The 17,184-nt window shown below is 42.7% G+C and overlaps 1 protein-coding gene across 2 annotated transcripts in view; it reads right to left on the reverse strand.

Annotated features, from left to right (window-relative positions):
- Ndfip1 (Nedd4 family interacting protein 1) overlaps positions 1-17,184 on the reverse strand; it is a 104,782-nt gene that overhangs the window by 87,022 nt on the left and 576 nt on the right. Inside the window, exon 1 of one of the 2 annotated variants that reach the window (XM_033766943.1) lies at positions 6,345-6,407. The exons of the other annotated variant lie outside the window; for it this stretch is intronic. Within the exon in view, the coding sequence (XP_033622834.1) occupies positions 6,345-6,407 (63 nt within the window). Of the gene's footprint in view, positions 1-6,344; positions 6,408-17,184 lie in introns of those variants that run through there. 2 annotated transcript variants of the gene reach the window in all.

Consider the following 17,184-nt stretch of genomic DNA (forward strand, 5'->3'; position numbering starts at 1 on the left):
CAGCTATACTCTGGAGATCTTACATTTAACCCTGTTGAAAAACAAAACTATAAAATATATTTTCTGGCTCCACTCTATTTAATTCTGACTGAGTCAGAATCCCTAGAGGTAAAATTGGAAAATTTACATTTTATTTGTTGTTTGTTTTTGGTACCAGGGATCGAACTCAGGACCTTGTGCTTGCAAGGCAGGTGGCGGAACCACTGAGCTAAATCCCCAATCCTAAAAATTTATATTTAAAAAAAATCTCCCAGGGGATTCTGCTACCTGGCCAGTTTTGGGGATTACGGCTCCTAAGAAAGCTTGGCTGACTCCCTCACAGTTAAACAGGTTCAGGGAAATTGTGTGGTTACTACTATGAAGGAAAAGCCTAATAGTAGCTACCACTTCCTGAGCAATTACTATGTTCTCAAATTCTCCCAGTAACACACCCAGCCAGATATTATACTTTATAAAGAAACTGAGGGCAAGATACTTGCTTACTACAGTTATGGTCATAAGCAACCAAACTACTTAGCTCAACTCTCACTTACTATAAATATTTCAATCTTTCCACCATTCATTGGTTCACTTATTCATTCAACAATCAAGAACAAATAAGCACTGTTGCCTTTTCAGCACCCGGCACACTGCTGGGCGTGAAGCCCACACCACTCTCGCTGAGCAGGCTGCAGCGAAGGGTGATGGATGAGTCACAGGAGGCTGCAAAGCAGCTTTTACCCCTGCCTTGTGGTCTTGGGGAGGAAAAGTGATCCTGGGGCACTTTTGATCTTGTTATCCGGGTGGTTTGGGGGCGGGCAGGGGCCTCATGGTTGTACGAGCATGACTAAAGGAAACCTCCATGTTGCTTACTTTGGGAACTTCCTAGGAGCAAGCATCAGTAGCAGGTCATGTTAAAAATGAGTTAAAATCATTATCAGATTATGAATAATTCACCAGGCACCCCTGTTACCCATTACATTTTGTTCTACGTAATTGGTTCCTGGAAGGATGCTCCCAGTGCAGAGAATTGGGAGTATCCATGAAATTGAGTATTTCTGCCTTTGACAAGTAAATTTAAACAAAATTGTGAATTAGTTTGAGTCTACTGCTGTCTGTCCTCTTTGAGTTGATAATACTAGTCCCTTTCCTCAGCAGGAGGAGGAGGAGGAGGAAGGGGAGGGGGAGGGGGAGGAGGAGGAGAAGGAGATCTCACTTCTTTGAAAGAGAAATAATCCTCTAATCCTATCCACAGCATGTAGTGTCTCAAGGATTCTAAGAACTGTGGAGGATCCTGTATGATGGGGGCAGCTAAACAAAGGGTGTCTGCGACAGAATCAGAATCAAACCACAAAATGAACTCTGCATAGTGTGAGATAAAAATGGGAATGACCAGGATAATAAGAGCAATTATGACTTTTTAAAAATTGTGATGAAATTAACACACCAGTAATTCATTTGTTTAGAGGGCACATGCTAGTGGTTTTTAGTGCATTTGCAATATTGGGCAGCCAAGCCAGGTGCAGTGGCATTCACTTGTAGTCTCAGCTGTTCAGGACACTAAGGAAGGAGGACCAGTTGATCCCGGGAGTTTGAGGTCAGTCTGGACAATATGGTGAGACCCCCATTTGTGTTAGTCAGCTTTCTAGCACTGTGACAAAATACCTGAGAGCAAACAACTTAAAGGATAAACGGTTTATTCTAGCTCATGCTTTCAGAGGTTTCAGTCCAGGGTCATATAGCTCTATTTTTTCTGAGCATTTCTGAGGCAAAATATCATGGTACAGAGCATGTGGTGGAGCAAAGCAGCTCACCGCACAGCAGCAAGGCAAGGTGGAGCAGGGACAGAATCTACCCTCTGAGGGCAATCCCCAGGAACCACTCTCGGCAAGTGGGCCCCACACCCTATGGTCCCACCAAGTCCCAGTAGCCCCCTCATTATGGGCCTGCCAGTGGATTGAGCCTTGAGGATGTCAATGCCCTTGTAATCAAATCACCTCCCAAAGACCTCTCCTCTGAACACCTCTGTGCTAAGCACTGAGCCTTCAGCACCTGAGCACTTCAGGTCCAAACTATAACACTGCCCCTTCAAAATAAATTAGTTGAGTTCAATACCTGATATCAAAAAAATAAAATAAAATAAATTGATTGATTTTTAAAAGATTGTGAAACTATCCCCATTGTCTAACTCCAGAATATTTTTGCCCTGTCAAAAGAAACCTCATTATTAGCAGCTGTTCCCTAGCCCCTAGCAACCAGTAATTTTTCTGTTTCCACAGATTTGATCAGGGAATATATTACCCCTCTTGGCTGACTGGTTCCTTTTGCTTAGTACTGGCAAAGATCATCAGTCTTGTGGCATGGATCTGTATTTCACTCCTTATTGCTGAATAATATTTCATTGTATGGGTTTACCATAGTTTGTTTATTCATTCATCAATTGTTAGACAGCTAGGTTATTTCTACTTCTTGGTTATTATAAATAACAATGCTCAGGTTCAGGGTTTTGTACGAGCATATTTTCAATCTTCTTGGGTACATATCTAAGCACCGGAATTGCTGGATCATCGAGCAATATGTAATTTTTGAGGAGCTGTGGGACTGTTTTCCACAGTAGCTATACCACTTTACATTCCAACTACCCATGTACAAAAGGGTTCCCCCCTTCCCTAATACCTTACTTTATTTTTCCTGTCAAACTTATCTGTTCTATGTAACAGTAAGAGCTAATGCAAAAACCTACTCAGCATTACTGGTTCCATGCACCAGTCCTTTTGGGTAACATACTCACAATTTAAGAAGAGCTTCCTACAGAAATACAAGAATACACGAACTGAAATGCTCCTAAGTTCAAACGGTGTGAGTGAAAAAAGAAAAAAAGGATTTGCTTACTTTGTAGCTGGGAAGGCAATAAGGTGGCTTATGGACTCCGACGGGGGAGTTACAGAAACGAGGATTTCTGCACCAACTCAAACCTCCTTCCCACTGCCTCGCCTGTCCTCACTCTGCGTTTTGTCCCGTGTGTGAGAACGACATCTGGCAGAAGTCTCAGAATCACTCGCAGCTCCGCAGCTCCAGGAACAGGGCCTCTCCCTCCTGGCACTGTGTACCTCACAGCTGTGCCTGGACCCCTCAAGTGCCCAGGAAAATCAGGTCGAATGCCTCCCCTCACTGGCTCCCTCCCATACACATATCTGTGGCCAGATCAGGAGAATGGATCTGTGTGGGTAGGTGAGGGGAAGGTCATGTTGGGCAACCAAACATAATTGCTCCCAAGGCCTTACTTCAAGGAAGCACAGGTGTCAGGAGCCTCAGTCAGGTTAAAGGACATTTTGGGAAAGGAGGGGCCTGAAATCAACTCCTTAAATTCTGCTCTCAGTGTCTGTAGCCAGCCCTGCTCCATATAGCTTCCCTGGGGAGACAGAGGATACTGAGAACCTGGAAACCCAACAGGCACTTTTCAAATTATAGGGCAACACCCGGAGACCAGGGCAGACCCATCACTTAACCCGACGACTGCCTCCTTCATTTCTCTCTGCGCAATTGTACTTTTTCCAAATGAGTGCAGCATAATCTGTTTTAGAAAATGGAGGAATAGCTTCAGCAATTAGAAGCACTTTCTTTACTCTCTGTGGGCTGCAAAATCTGAGAAGGGCTCTTAAGGGGCTTCAAAACACTTTTCAAATAAGGTTCACCAGATACTTGATCCTACACATTAAAAAGAAGAAATGAGAAGAATCCCAGTATGGCAGAGCTGGAGGAGCCCATGGGGACCACCTTGCTCTCCTGCTTGATTTGCAGGAGAATTTGAGCCCCAGAGCTGCAAGGGACTTGCCGGGTCATGAGGACGACAGGCGGCCAAGACAGCACTGTATCAGCTTTCCAGCCCTCCACCCTGCCCCTCCCTCATTAGAACAAACTCAGAGAAAAATCACAGCTCTGGGTGCCTCCTGCAGGCCTCAGAATGAGGTGCTGAATGAACACACAGACTTTCCAGGTTTAATTTCCTCTTTGGGCATTGCAGAAGCACTGTCTATGCCTTGGGGAGGGCTTGCTGAAACTAGCACAGCGGGGACCAGAATCCCACTGTGAGTCACAGCCTGCACAGGAAGTATTTTCATGAGGCGCTCTCAGAGGAAGAAGAGTTCTTGAAGGCGAGCCATACAGAGAGCTGCAGGCATTTTTGGAAATGGGCTCAAGAGCTGAAATTGACAGATTCTGCCTGGGTGCTGACAACGTGTAAGGTTCTGTGGGCAGCACAGAGACGGTCCAGACGGCACACTGCACTGTCTACACACCCTGGAACGGGCACCTGCTGGGGACATATTTTGGAGTCTCTCTCTCTTGCAAAAACATTTTAAAATTTTTGTTAGTACATTTTGCAATATCTAATGATAACATTCACCATGGGGAGTCAGAACACATACCTATCTTAATTTTTTAATGTCCCCTTCATCTTCCCTGTCTCCCCCTTCTACCATCTCTTGGTCCTCTTCCCATTTTTTGCAAGAAATTGTAAGAGATCTTAATTCAAGGGCTTAGTTCTTTTTTCTTTCTTTCTTTTTTTTTTTTTTGGTACCAGGCATCAAACTCAGGACCTTGTGCTTGCAAGGTGGGCATGTACTGAGCTAGATCCTTGGCTTCCAAAGTATCTTTTATTTATAATCATATCTGTCAGTTTTTTCTTTGGTGTTGCCTAATCTTTGGTGTCAAGATGATACTGCAGTTCATTCTCCATGAGCTGTTTGTGCCATTTGAAAATTCAATATCCTTTTCTACTGCAATTTTTTAAAATGTGAATTTCTTCCACTACTTTTGAACATTTAAATGTTGCAAATACCTGAGATTTATTCTGATGTAAATGTTGTTCTTTTGTTTATTTCTACCATGATTAATCAGTACTACAATAAGATTTATTGACTGATACAATGTTTTATAGATGTACATACTTCAGAATATATATTTGGTTGTTGCTGTTGTTTTAATATATGTAAAAATTATATGACATTCCTCCCTTCAAAAGGTAGAATTGCATCCATCTCTCACTCTAAACCAGAGCAAAATGAATTAGTAACTTCTAATTAATAAAATGTAATAAATGCCCCATTTCTATGTAAAAATATATATAATGGATATATAGGTGATAACATATGACTCCTTTTTTTTCTTTTATTTCTTTATAGTATCTCTGCAGATCGAACTCAGGGCCTTGCTAGGCAAGCACTTTACCACTGAGGGTTACCTCCAGCCTACGAAGTTAAACTTCAGAGACTAGGTCATAAAAGGCCTGCACCTTGCTTCTTGATCTTTCTTAAAGAAGAGAAAACTGCTATGAGAACACTCAGGCAGTCTTGTGGGAAATATCCATACAGTGCATGGAATATTTTTTCTCTTCTCACTTTGTCTATATGCCTTTTTGCTAGTGAGGTTTGTTTCTTGCAAGCAGCAGAGCTGGGTCTTGGTTTTTTTTTTTTTTTTTTTTTTTTTTTTTTTTTTTGTACTGGGGATCAAACCTGGGACCTTGCACTGCAAGACAGGCGGTGGAACCACTGAGTTAAATCCCCAGGCCTAGGGGCCTTGTTTTGATTCCAGTCTGTAAGTCTGTATTTTTTAATTGGTAAATTAAGACCACTTACATTTAGAGTTATTATAGAAAGATACATGCTAATTCCTGTAATTATGTTGGTTTTGTAATGGGATAAGTGAATAAAATGGCTGGGGTTGTTGTCTAGTATGTAGCATGCACAAGATGCTGTGTTTAATCCTCAGCATTTAAACAAGGAAGAAACAATTATTCAATTAATTAATTCAGTTCCTCAATCACACTAGTCATGTTTCAAGTGCTTAACACTCAGTTGTGGCTCACTGTTACTGTATTAGGATAATATCTCTGACATTCTATCCCAGAGTGTTATCCTTATCTACAAGGTAGAAGAAGATTCAGCCTGCATTGTTTTGGATGTGGTTGACCTTCAATGGCTCATGTGCTGGAAGCTTGTTCCACAGTGTAGCAACGTTGAGAGATGGCAGAACCTTTAACAGATGAGGCCCAGTGCAAGATAATTAGCTCATGGGGGCATCACCCTGGGAAGAAATTAATACTGTCTCAAGTAGTGAGTTAATCCTGTAAGAGCAGGTTGCTATACCATGAGGCCATTCCACATCTCTTCTGCATGTAGCTGGGTTCCTTTCTATTTCTCCAACATGTTATGACAGAGCCGGGGTCCTAGAACAGATGGGGCCACCCAGTCTTGGACTTCCAACCTCCAAAACTGTGAGCTAAATAAATCTCTTTCCTATAGGTGCCCAGCTCAGGGTAGAGCATGTCCTGCAGGGCCAGCTCCTTCCAAGCTACACCAGGTTACCTGGATCCTTGAACAGCTCCGCCTTGCTCCGAATCTTGGAGAATCCATCCTGAATTGTTCCATCAGCTTCTTGCTATGGTCCCTCTTTTTATAGCTTGTTTAAGTCCAGTCCAAATGGGTGAGAGGGGTCCTTCCATCCATTTCTAGATATTTCTTCTCCTTCTCAGGGGAAAACTTCCCATATAAGTAGATGGAGACCAACGGGAGATGTTGGGAACATGGACTGTCAGAACCAACAGCAGCCAAGTCACAGTGGCGTTATTTCCTGATCTGTTTTAATAGACCACAATTGAGAGACCACTCTAGACTTTTAATTGTCTGGTTTTTCTTTCCCCACTCTCAATCCACATTTCCTTTTCTTAGTTCAGGTGTCCCCTCTTTGGGAAGCCCATATACACTCCCCTCAGAACCCCAGAAAAGCAAATCCTGTGCTTTTGTATTATCAACTACTGAATCTTAGGAGATCTGAGCCTCCTGCACTTTAGATGCAGGAAGAAAAAACCCTGTGCTCTAGATGCAAACCAGCTTTTTTTGTTGCTGGCAGTACTGGGGATTTAACCTAGGGCTTTCATACTGAGCTACATTTCCTACCCTTTTTTATTTTCAGACAGGATCTCATTAAGTTTTCCAGGCTGGACTTGAACTTGTGATCCTCCTGCCTCAGCCTCCCAGAGTGCTGGAATTACAGGCATGTACCATTATGCCTAGTCGCAAACCAGATTTTTAATAAGAAACTACCAATGGAAAATTTTAAGAACATGAGAAAGATTTAATAGCAAGGATACTCATTATAACATTATTTACAATAGTGAAAATTTTGATTACCTCAAGAGCAAGGAAATTGATTAAATTATAGCAAAGCCTTACAACAGAATATTATTCAGCTGTTAAAATCTGCTATCAATGACTATTCATAGACATGGAAGATGGTCATGGCAAATTAATAAAAAATACTATGATGGCATCTTTATCACTATACACACTAATAAATGTGCAACTGAATATATCAAGTGCTAATAGAGGTTGACTTGAGATAATTATTATTTTTATCTTGTTTTTGCCAATATGTATCTTCTAGGTGGGTGTCTGTACTGTGCAAAAAAGATAATGGTAAGAATTAGTTTCAAATGAAAGTTAGACTGTCATCTTACTAAACTGGCTACATATCAAAAAGACTGACAATCACAAGTGTTGCAGAATCAAGGATTCTTATCCATGGCAAATGGAGTATATACTGTTACAACTACTTTGAAAAAACCATTTGGCATCATGGCTAAACTGAAACATAGATTTACCCTATGACCCAGAAATTCTTTTCCCAAATACATATCAAGAGAAAACAGTGTTTATGTATAGAAGACCCTTAACTTACAATAGGGCCAATCCCTATAAACCTACTGTAAATTGAAAATAGTGCAAGTTGAATTGGGTTCAGTGGTTCACACCTGTAATCTTAGCTATTTAAGAGGTGGGGCAGGAGGATTTTAAATTTGAGGCAAGTTTGGGCAACTTAGTAAGGCCTCGTCTAAACAGAAAAATGGCTGAGAACGTAGCTCAGTGGCAGAATATCCCTGGGTTTGATCTCCAGTGCTGCAATAGCAACAACAAAAAGTTGAAAATGCATTGAATACACCTAACCTACTAACCAGCATGGTTTAGCAACAAAATATTCTATCGAGGTTTGTTTATTTGCCCTCATGCTTGTGTGGCTGGCTGGGAGCTGTGACTCACTGCTGTTGCCCAGAATCATGAGAGTATTGTATTACCTGGGGGAAAAGATCAAGGTTGCAAACTCAAAATACAATTTCTGCTGCATGGATAGCACTTTTGCACCATTATCTTAATGACTTTCTGGTTGCTGGGACAAAATATGCAACACCCACAACTTAAAGGAGGAGAGGTTTATTTTGGCTCACATTTCAGAAGTTTCATCCCTTGAATGGTCAGTGGCATGGTAAAGGGGCCTGGGCAGTATCATGGCAGCCAGGAAGCAGACAGCAAAGGAAGGAGACAGGAAGAAAGATACGCCCTCAGGCCCCCTTAACCAGGTCCTGCCCACCCACGGACAGCAAGCACCCATAACGCAATCACCTTCCAAAAGCCCCATCTATAAGCACACGAGACTGTTGGGGGATGAATTAGTTACTTTTCTCATCACCAAGACAAAATGCCCAGCACCCACAAGTTAAAGGAGGAAAGGTTTAGCTCACAGTTTGTAGAGGTTTCAGTCCATAACCAGCTTAGCTCCAAGGTAGGGAGGCTTGGCAGAGGAGCAGGGCAGAGGAGCAGTGCAGAGGAGAAGCAGTTCACGGCAAGCAGAAGACAGCAAAAGCAAGCAAGCAAAAGACAAGACAAGCCTCTTTCTGTCCCTTATATTGTATCCATGCTACCAGGATTAGGGCAGTGCTCACCCATTCAGTAGACTGATTTAGTAATCACCCAACCTTAATCTGAGCACCCTTAATCTTCACATTGCACCATGAATCAACCACACACTCTAGATCCTTCCACCTCTGAAAAGCCCCACCTGTGGCTACAAGGTTTTGGGGGGGATATCTAGACACAAGCCATACCAGGGGACATCTAGATATAAACTGTAACAACCACCATAAAGCTGAAAAATTGTCATCTGATACTGTCTATCCACAAAAATACATAAAGTTTTGTTGACAATACTTTTATGAGAAACTGAACTACCATGAATGTTAGCAAGCAACAGAGCAGGTAAAGTAAACTATTGCTTATTTATACTATAAAATTCTACAGAACAGTAAAAAAGGACAAACTACTACACTATGGATGAATTTCACAGATTTAGTGGTGAATTAAAAAAAGCCTGATATGAAAGAGTACATACAATAGGATTCTAATTACATAAAGATTTGGCCAAATGAATTCAGGATGATAGCAATCAGGGGATTTAGTGAGGATGGCACTGAGGAGGAAGAAACATGAGTTCTAGAGTTCTGGGACTGTTCTCCATCAGTGCTGACCAAGGAGCTATCGTGCAAGGTGCATGTACAATTTTAAATTACCTATTAGCCATATTTTAAAAGATGTTTTTAAATCTAGTGATATTAATTTTAATGATTTTTTATTTAATGTAATATATAAAAATATTGTCACTTGGACCTTAGTCAAGAGTGAAAAAATATCAATGGTCTATGTTTTCTGGTACTAAATTGTCAAAGGTGTATTTGCGTGTGTGTGGCACTAGGGATCGAACTCAGGACCTTGTGCTTGTGCGGCAGGCACAATGCCACCGAGCTAAAGCCCTAGCCCTCAAAGGTATATTTTTATACTTACCCTTTCCCTGAAACAGGCCACACCTCAATTGCTCAATAGGTGCATGTGGCTGGGGGCTACTGTACTGATTTGCACAGGACTATGTCATGATCCCTGTGGTGTTTTGTGACTGAGTCTTAAATAAAAACTAATCAAGATATAGATATATTTTTAAGACTAGAAGGTAAACCTCAACAAAATGAATAAAAACATTTTAAAAGCACAACTTTTGACAAAGATTGAAGAGGGCCAGTGATCTAGCTCAGCTGTACAGGGCTTACCTAACATGCATGAGGTCCTGGGTTCATTGATTCCCAGCACCAGGACGTGGGCAAGGGAAGCATAAAAGCAGCTTATGGCGCACTCAGATCAGCTGACCAGCCCTTTGTGGGACCCAGGACACAGTTCAGTACTTCAAGGGCAATCTCTCAAGTCAGCTGATTTGCCTGCAAGTCAGACTCGCCCCAGAGTGTGATAGAGCAGGGTGAAACCAGCTCCAATAAAAGAAGGAATAACAGAAATTTAGGGAGGATACTTTGATGCAAATAGGGACGCAAAGGGATTTTTAAGGTTTGCACACATTGCTTTAGAACTGTTGGCACAGTGTTGAAGCAAATACTCTGTGCAGAAAATAGGTAGGTAAGACCCCATATTCACTGGCCAAGAAGCCGCCCCCGCCACACAACCAGCCAGCCAGTCCTGAGAGTACACTAATATAAGTCTACTCTGAACACTGGGGCGCACATACCAGATGATTTTAGTGGTACAATTATTCATTTTTAGTGGTACAATTCATTTTTAAAAATTTATTGGCAGTAATGAGAAATGAACCCAGAGCCTCGTGCATACCAGGCAAGCACTCTATTCCAGAGCTACAGCCTCAGTCCTTTTTAAATTTTACTTTGAAGAAAAGTCTTGCTAAATTTCCAGGCTTGCCTTGAACTTGCAATTCTCCTATCTCAGCTTCCAGAGCAGTTACAGAAATATGCCACCATGGTCAACATAATTTTTTTAATAGTTAGGTACTTATTTTATTATTATTTTTTGGGGGGGTACCAGGGATTGAACTCAGGTCCTTGCACTTCCAAGGCAGGCCACCAAACCACTGAGCTAAATCCCCGGCCCATAGGTACTTATTTTAAACTGTATGTATATAAATATGATGTGTAATGAAACATAAAATCCATATTCCAATTCATTAGAATAATGTTTCAATTTAAAAGATGACTTTAAAGAAAAACATTACACAAATAATAATATTAATTATGGCATACAATATGTGGACCTCCAAATAATATGAGAAATATTATAACTCCCAACCTGCTAGATGTCCAACACGCTGAGTTCATGTTCTCTAAAAATCAAAGAATGAATTCTAGGAGAAACGAAGATTAAGTGTAGGCAGAATTTATGGAGAGAATGGTAGTTCCCTTCTCCGAGAGACAGAGGCGGGCCTGGAAAGTGTTTTGACTATTGACCCCACTTTTCAAGGGTGTTATATTGAGCAAAGCCATGAGGTGAGGCACGTATTTGGTATCTCACTAAATTGCTACTTTGGTCCAGCAGGGCTCAGATCTGTGATCCTCCTGCCTCAGCCTCCCAGAGTGCTGGGATTATAGGTATGTGCACCCAGCATTTTTTTAAATAAAGTTCTTTTATGTATGTTTGTTTATTGTTTGCAGTGCTAAGGATTAAACCCAGGGTCTTACATATGCTAGGCAACTGCTCTACTACAACTTAGCTATATCCCCAGCCTGAATTCTACTTTTTAAAGGAACTATCATAGTGGCTATATCATGTTAGATTTCTACCAACAGTGTGGAAAAAGAGGCCAATTTCCCCACATCTTTGACCACACTTGTCTTCTGTTTGAGAATAACCTTCAGAACGAGCCCATCTCATTGCAGTTTTGACTTGCACCTCCCTAAGATTTAGTGATATTGAACATTTTTCCATGTATTTGCTGGCCAAACCCATATCTTATGTGGAGAAATGTTTTGAGTCTCTTGCTGCTTTTAAAATCAGGCTGTTTACTTGGTGTTGTTGAGCTGTAGCAAGTTGCTCTACATACATTTATTCCTGTCTTCCCACAGGCACTAGAGTAATTCCCCACCTAAGCCAGGCACAGCCATAGGTCCTGTCTCCTTTGCTGTCCTCTCCCCACATGGCGGGAATGGCATCTTGGAAGGGCACTTCAGGCAGGCCAGACTGATAAATGAAGTCTGCAGAAGCAGCTAGAGACAAGAAGTAAACAAACTCAGGAAAAAGGGAAGGGAAGGTCAGGCAAGGAGAGAAAACAGACAGATTACCGTTCTCTCAATCCAGGCCATATTAAATTAGGGACAAAATACCAGTGCCTCAAACGCAAACACAAACTGATTCCTATGAATCTGCATCTCGGAGCTCCATAGAGGTAATGGGTCTTTGCACATTCTACAGCCTTGGGGGAGTGCCTGCTCCCATCACGTCATCTTCCATAGGGGGAGTCTTAGAACACTGAGGTGCACCGAGGAAGTTGGTGGGAATGAGGCCCAGTGAGGACCTGGCAATCAGGCAGGGAAGACGTGTGGGAGCCATCAGGCAACGCACTTTTAAAGTACATTTCTCCCCTAGGAGTGACCGCAGCCCTGCCTCAGTCTCCCTCTCCTTGATGTTAGAATAAGAGCACAGCTTTGGAAATGTGCCAAATGTAGGGCCATGGAGATGCACAGAGACTCGGCCTCAGTAGGCCTGGAATGGCCCAGGAACCTGCATTTCCCCCACCGCCCATGAGGAAGGAGATGCCAGTGGAAGAGCCCACACTTTGGACCACGCTGGTGACTGGCGAGAGGCTCCCTGGGGCTTTCCTCAGCCTGAGAGCCCAGGTGCAGGGACTCCCTTCCACTTCTCCTCCAAGGATCCTGAGGAGGATTCTTGAGATTATGAACAGAAATTTAGGAGGTGATGCTGTGTCTATCCCATGACACAGGAGTCTTCCCTTCCCAAGAGCATTTGCTAAGAAGGGCTCTTATTTATCAGGGAACTTGCCTTTAAGCATTGTTTGCTGCATTACGGCTGTGAGGAAGTCTGGAGGATGGAGTTCACTGGAAAGATGGAGAACCTTTAGGAGCTCTGGCAAACTACACAGCTGTGCACCGAGCGCTAAGCTAAAGTGGCAGAGAAAATAGGATTTGTTTGGCCTAATTGTCAGAAACCCGTCCATTTGTGAGCCTAGTAATAATGACAGCCTACTGGGCCAGGTCCTCTGCAAATTATGATTTGTGTGATAATTCACCAAAATATATTTACATATGAACAAGTACAGGAGCAAACACATAAACATGGTGAGCAGGCTGCATGGACCAAGAGTCCCAGGTCAGCCAAGCAAGGTAGCCTGAGGCTCAGCACATAACCTCTAGGCAGCCTCTGGACCTGAACATTGTCATCACCTGGGCCAGGGCCTCAGGCCTCAGGTTCCTCCTCTGTTGAATGAGATGACACATGCAGAGTTCTCAGCATAGACCCTAGTCACAATGAAATGGCTTCTAAGTCATTGGTGGCACTAGAGCAGGGTGTGATGAGCCCCCAACCTTTTTTTTTTTTCTTTTTCTGAGGTAGTGTCTCACTATGAAGTCCAAGCCATGTAACCCAGACCTGGCTATGCAACCCAGGCTCGTTGCTAACTTACAATCCTCCTACTCTGAAGCCACTTATATCTTTAATATTTTTTGTGTTTTTATTTTTTCAAGACAGGGTCTCACTATATAATCCAAGCTGGTCTTGAACTTGTGGTGATCCTCCTGCTTCAACCTCCTGAGTGCTGGGATGATAGATGTGTACACCACGTCCAACATCTATAGCCACTTTTGACTTTACATATCCTCCAGAAGATCGAGAAGGGTCTAGGGAGCCTGTCAGGCCAGCAAATAGATAAGTTTATTCCTAGAGGCAGAAGCAACCTACCATCTTCTGCTTTCTGCATGTTTAGGAGGTGATGCTGTGTCTATCCCATGACACAGGAGTCTCCCCTTCCCAAGAGCATTTGCTAAGAAGGGCTCTTATTTATCAGGGAACTTGCCTTTAAACATTGTTTGCCACATTACAGGTATGAGGGAGAAGTCTGAAGGATGTCAGAGGACTCTCCCCATGCAGAAAGCATGTCCTAGAAAATAGAGACCCACAGAAGGTGTGAAGTCACTGTAAGAACTGAGTGAGCTGGTAGACATATAGTGCCTGGCACACTGCAAATAATCAAGAGGCACCATTATTATTATCTATAATTTGTCTCTAAAAATAACCTCATTAATAATATTTAGCATTGAGCCAGGTATGGTGGTGCACACCTCTAATCCCAGCTATTGGGAGGCAAAGGCAGGAGGATTTCAGTTTCAAGGCCAGTCTGGGCAACACAGCAAGTTCTTATTTCATAAAAAGAAAAAAGAAAAAAGAAAAAAAAAAGCCCACACAATGACAAAAAATAATTAGCATTAACCGAGCATTGACTCCAAAACAATCTGCTGTGTCTGGGTTCTCAATACCCTTTCGTCTTCCTGGAGACAATGCTCCATTTTCCTGTGGGGAAAATGGTCCTGGCTGGGCTGCTAATCACAGCATGCTATTCTGTCTCCCGACAGTTCCTCTCAAGCCTATTCAGGAGAGTTTACCGAGAATAAACCTTCAGTCTGATAAGCAGGAATCAGTTCTAGATTGGTTAACCAGGATTAACTAGGGATCTTTTTTTTCCAGTACTGGGGGTTGAACCTAGGGCCTCTGCACTTAGCTACAACCCCTGCCTTTTTCCTTTTGAGACAGGATCTCACTAAGTCACTTAGTGGCCTAGGCTAGCCTGAATTTATGATCTTCCTGCCTCAGCCTCCCAGAGTGCTGGGATTGTAGGTGTGCACCACCAAACTCGGTGTTCACTAGAAATGTTAGCGTTATGATGGCTGGGGAGGTTGAGACGTTGCTTACCCCCAGTAACAGGTGAGAAAGTCAAGGCAGATGTTATGGATTGTATGTAGATGGCCCCCCAAAGCCTCATTCAGTCATAGGTGGGGAGTTTTGAAGGTAGCTGGATTAGGGAGTGTGAGTGTGGATTAAGGGTGTGGATAATGGAAGTCCCATCCTGGCTATGGATAGAACCAATCAATAGGGTTGTAGCTGGGATGGAATAGAAAGGAACAGAAAGAAGACAAGCCCGGCTGCTGCTGCTGTTCTGCGGTCTCCTGCCTGCTGGCCTTGGACTACTTCTCCTCTGCAATGTCATCTTGCCTTGGAGCCAGCTGGCTATGGCCAGACCTCTACAAACTGTGAGCTAAATAAACCTTTCTTCCTTTAAGTTTGGATGTCAGGTATTTTGTCTCAGCAATGAGAAAAGTAACCAAGGCTGGGCATGGTGGTGCACGCCTGTGATCCCAGCACTTGGGAGGCTGAGGCAGGAGGATCGCTGTGAGATGGAGACCAGTCTGGGCTACACAGTGAGTTCCAGGTCAGTCTCAACTACATAGTGAGACCCTGTCTCTAAATAAATAAATAAGTAAATAAATTTTAAAAAGTAACCAAGATAGCCAGGCCTTACTTTAGCCTTCTGTCAAAAGTAACATTGCAGTGGTCACTCAGAGAAGGGCCTTTATAACATCTCATAGCTTTGAATGACTTTGGAAGAAATAGTGTTTCCTGTTGGATTTACAGCTAGGTTATCAACTCTGTCCTCGGAGCCTGCTTTCTTCTTTTTCAGTCCAACTCAGTTTTCACTTTCAGTCTTAGAGTTTTATTCTTTCTACTCCAACTATGACTTTGTCCAAGACACCCTTGCCCAGGACACTTTATTGCTATTGGCAAGAAAATCATGAGTGCTCAATCCTCTTCTGCCTGCACTGGGAAACCCTGGCATTATACAAACCTGATGGAAGTACTAGGCAGCATGATACCCTGTGCTCTGAGCTTGGGCAAGCAGGCATTGGGACCTGGCACTGGGCACTTTGAGGTGGGAGAAAGCATTGGAGCAGACATCTAAGGCACAGCCCAAAGAAGGCTGAGCTACAAGGCCTCAGCTATAAGGCTAAGGATTTTGTCACTGCCTCTGGGCACTTCTGCAACCCTGTGAGGACAGTTTTGTTCTTCTTTTGATTTGGAAGCGATCCCAGCCTTTCCTCCATCATCTTTCAACTGAGCCAGTCAATTTCTGTTGCTCACAACTCCAGAACCTGAAATGACCTGTAGGCTCTGTGTTGAATGCTGGCATAGAAAGGAGTAAGATGTGGGCCTACACAGATATACTCGTTGTCCACCTATGATGCAAGAGAGTGATTAAGCCCATAACAAGAGGATTCTTCCTTTTGCAAAACAGTTCACCCCTGAGTCCTCCCTTTTCTCCTTTCCTCATTCTGTAAACTCCATGATTGTTCACAGTATCCCCAGCGCCTAGCCTTCAGTAAGCCTGGAGCAGATACACTGAAGAGTAGATGGAGGAGTGGAATGGGCACCTCTATTTCTACAGATAAGGAAACTAAGATTCAAAGAGGCTCATAATTGAGCCTATACACATGCAATTAGCAAGCGGTAGAGCAGGGATTCAAAAGTAGCCCAGTGTGTGTCTTCTCTCCACTCTACTACATTATGTTCCTCTTATTCACCCTACAAAAATGCTCTCCTTTTCTTTTGTAGAGAGATAAACCAAGGTATGGAGGAAACATTGGAATGGCAAACATCACATTCTACTGTGGGAATTCTTCAAAAAGGTAAACACAGAATTAGCATATGACCTAGCAGTTCCACTCCTCAGTATACACCCTGGAGACCAGAAAACAGGTAAATAAGTACATGTACACACACATTCAGAGCAGCACTATCCACAGGGGCCAAAAGATGGAAACCGTGCAAACCTCCATCAGTAAAGGACCGCATAAACAAACTGTGATATATGTATCCATAGTATTCCATCCGTAAAAAGGATTAAGGCATTCATACATGTCACGATGCAGGGGAACCACAAAAGCATGCTAAGTGGAAATTTTAGACAGAAAAGTTCACATACCGTATACTTCAAGTTATATGAAATATCCAGAATAGGCAAATCCATAGAGAGAGAACATAGATTTGTGGGGAACCCGGCAGGAAAGAGGAGGAAATGGCAACAAACTGTTTATCTGGTAAAGTGTTCCCTTTGTGATGATGAAAGTTTTTGGAATTAAAAACACAGTGGTTTACAATATTGTGAATGTCTTAAATGCCTCTGAATTGATTACTTTTACATGACTAATTTTATGTGAATTTCACCTCAGTAACAAAGAATCATAAGCCACTGAATTGCATATTTAAAAATGGTAACGTTTGAGCTGGGGATTTAGCTCAGTGGTTCCGCCGCCTGCCTCGCAAGCACAAGGTCCCAAGTTTGATCAAACAAACAAACAAAAGGTAATGTCTGTGTCATGTATATTTTACTGCCAAAATAAATGACATTCCAGGGACATCAAATGTTTTCCACAACTCTTCTCACCCTGGGAAATACAGAAGGTACTCAATGAATGTCTGATGGTTTTGAGACAGACAGAGGGAGAGAGAAAGGGGGAGGGGG

This window comes from Fukomys damarensis, unplaced genomic scaffold (genome assembly GCF_012274545.1).
Source record: "Fukomys damarensis isolate Sample0158 unplaced genomic scaffold, DMR_v1.0_HiC HiC_scaffold_3, whole genome shotgun sequence".
NCBI lineage: Eukaryota > Metazoa > Chordata > Mammalia > Rodentia > Bathyergidae > Fukomys > Fukomys damarensis.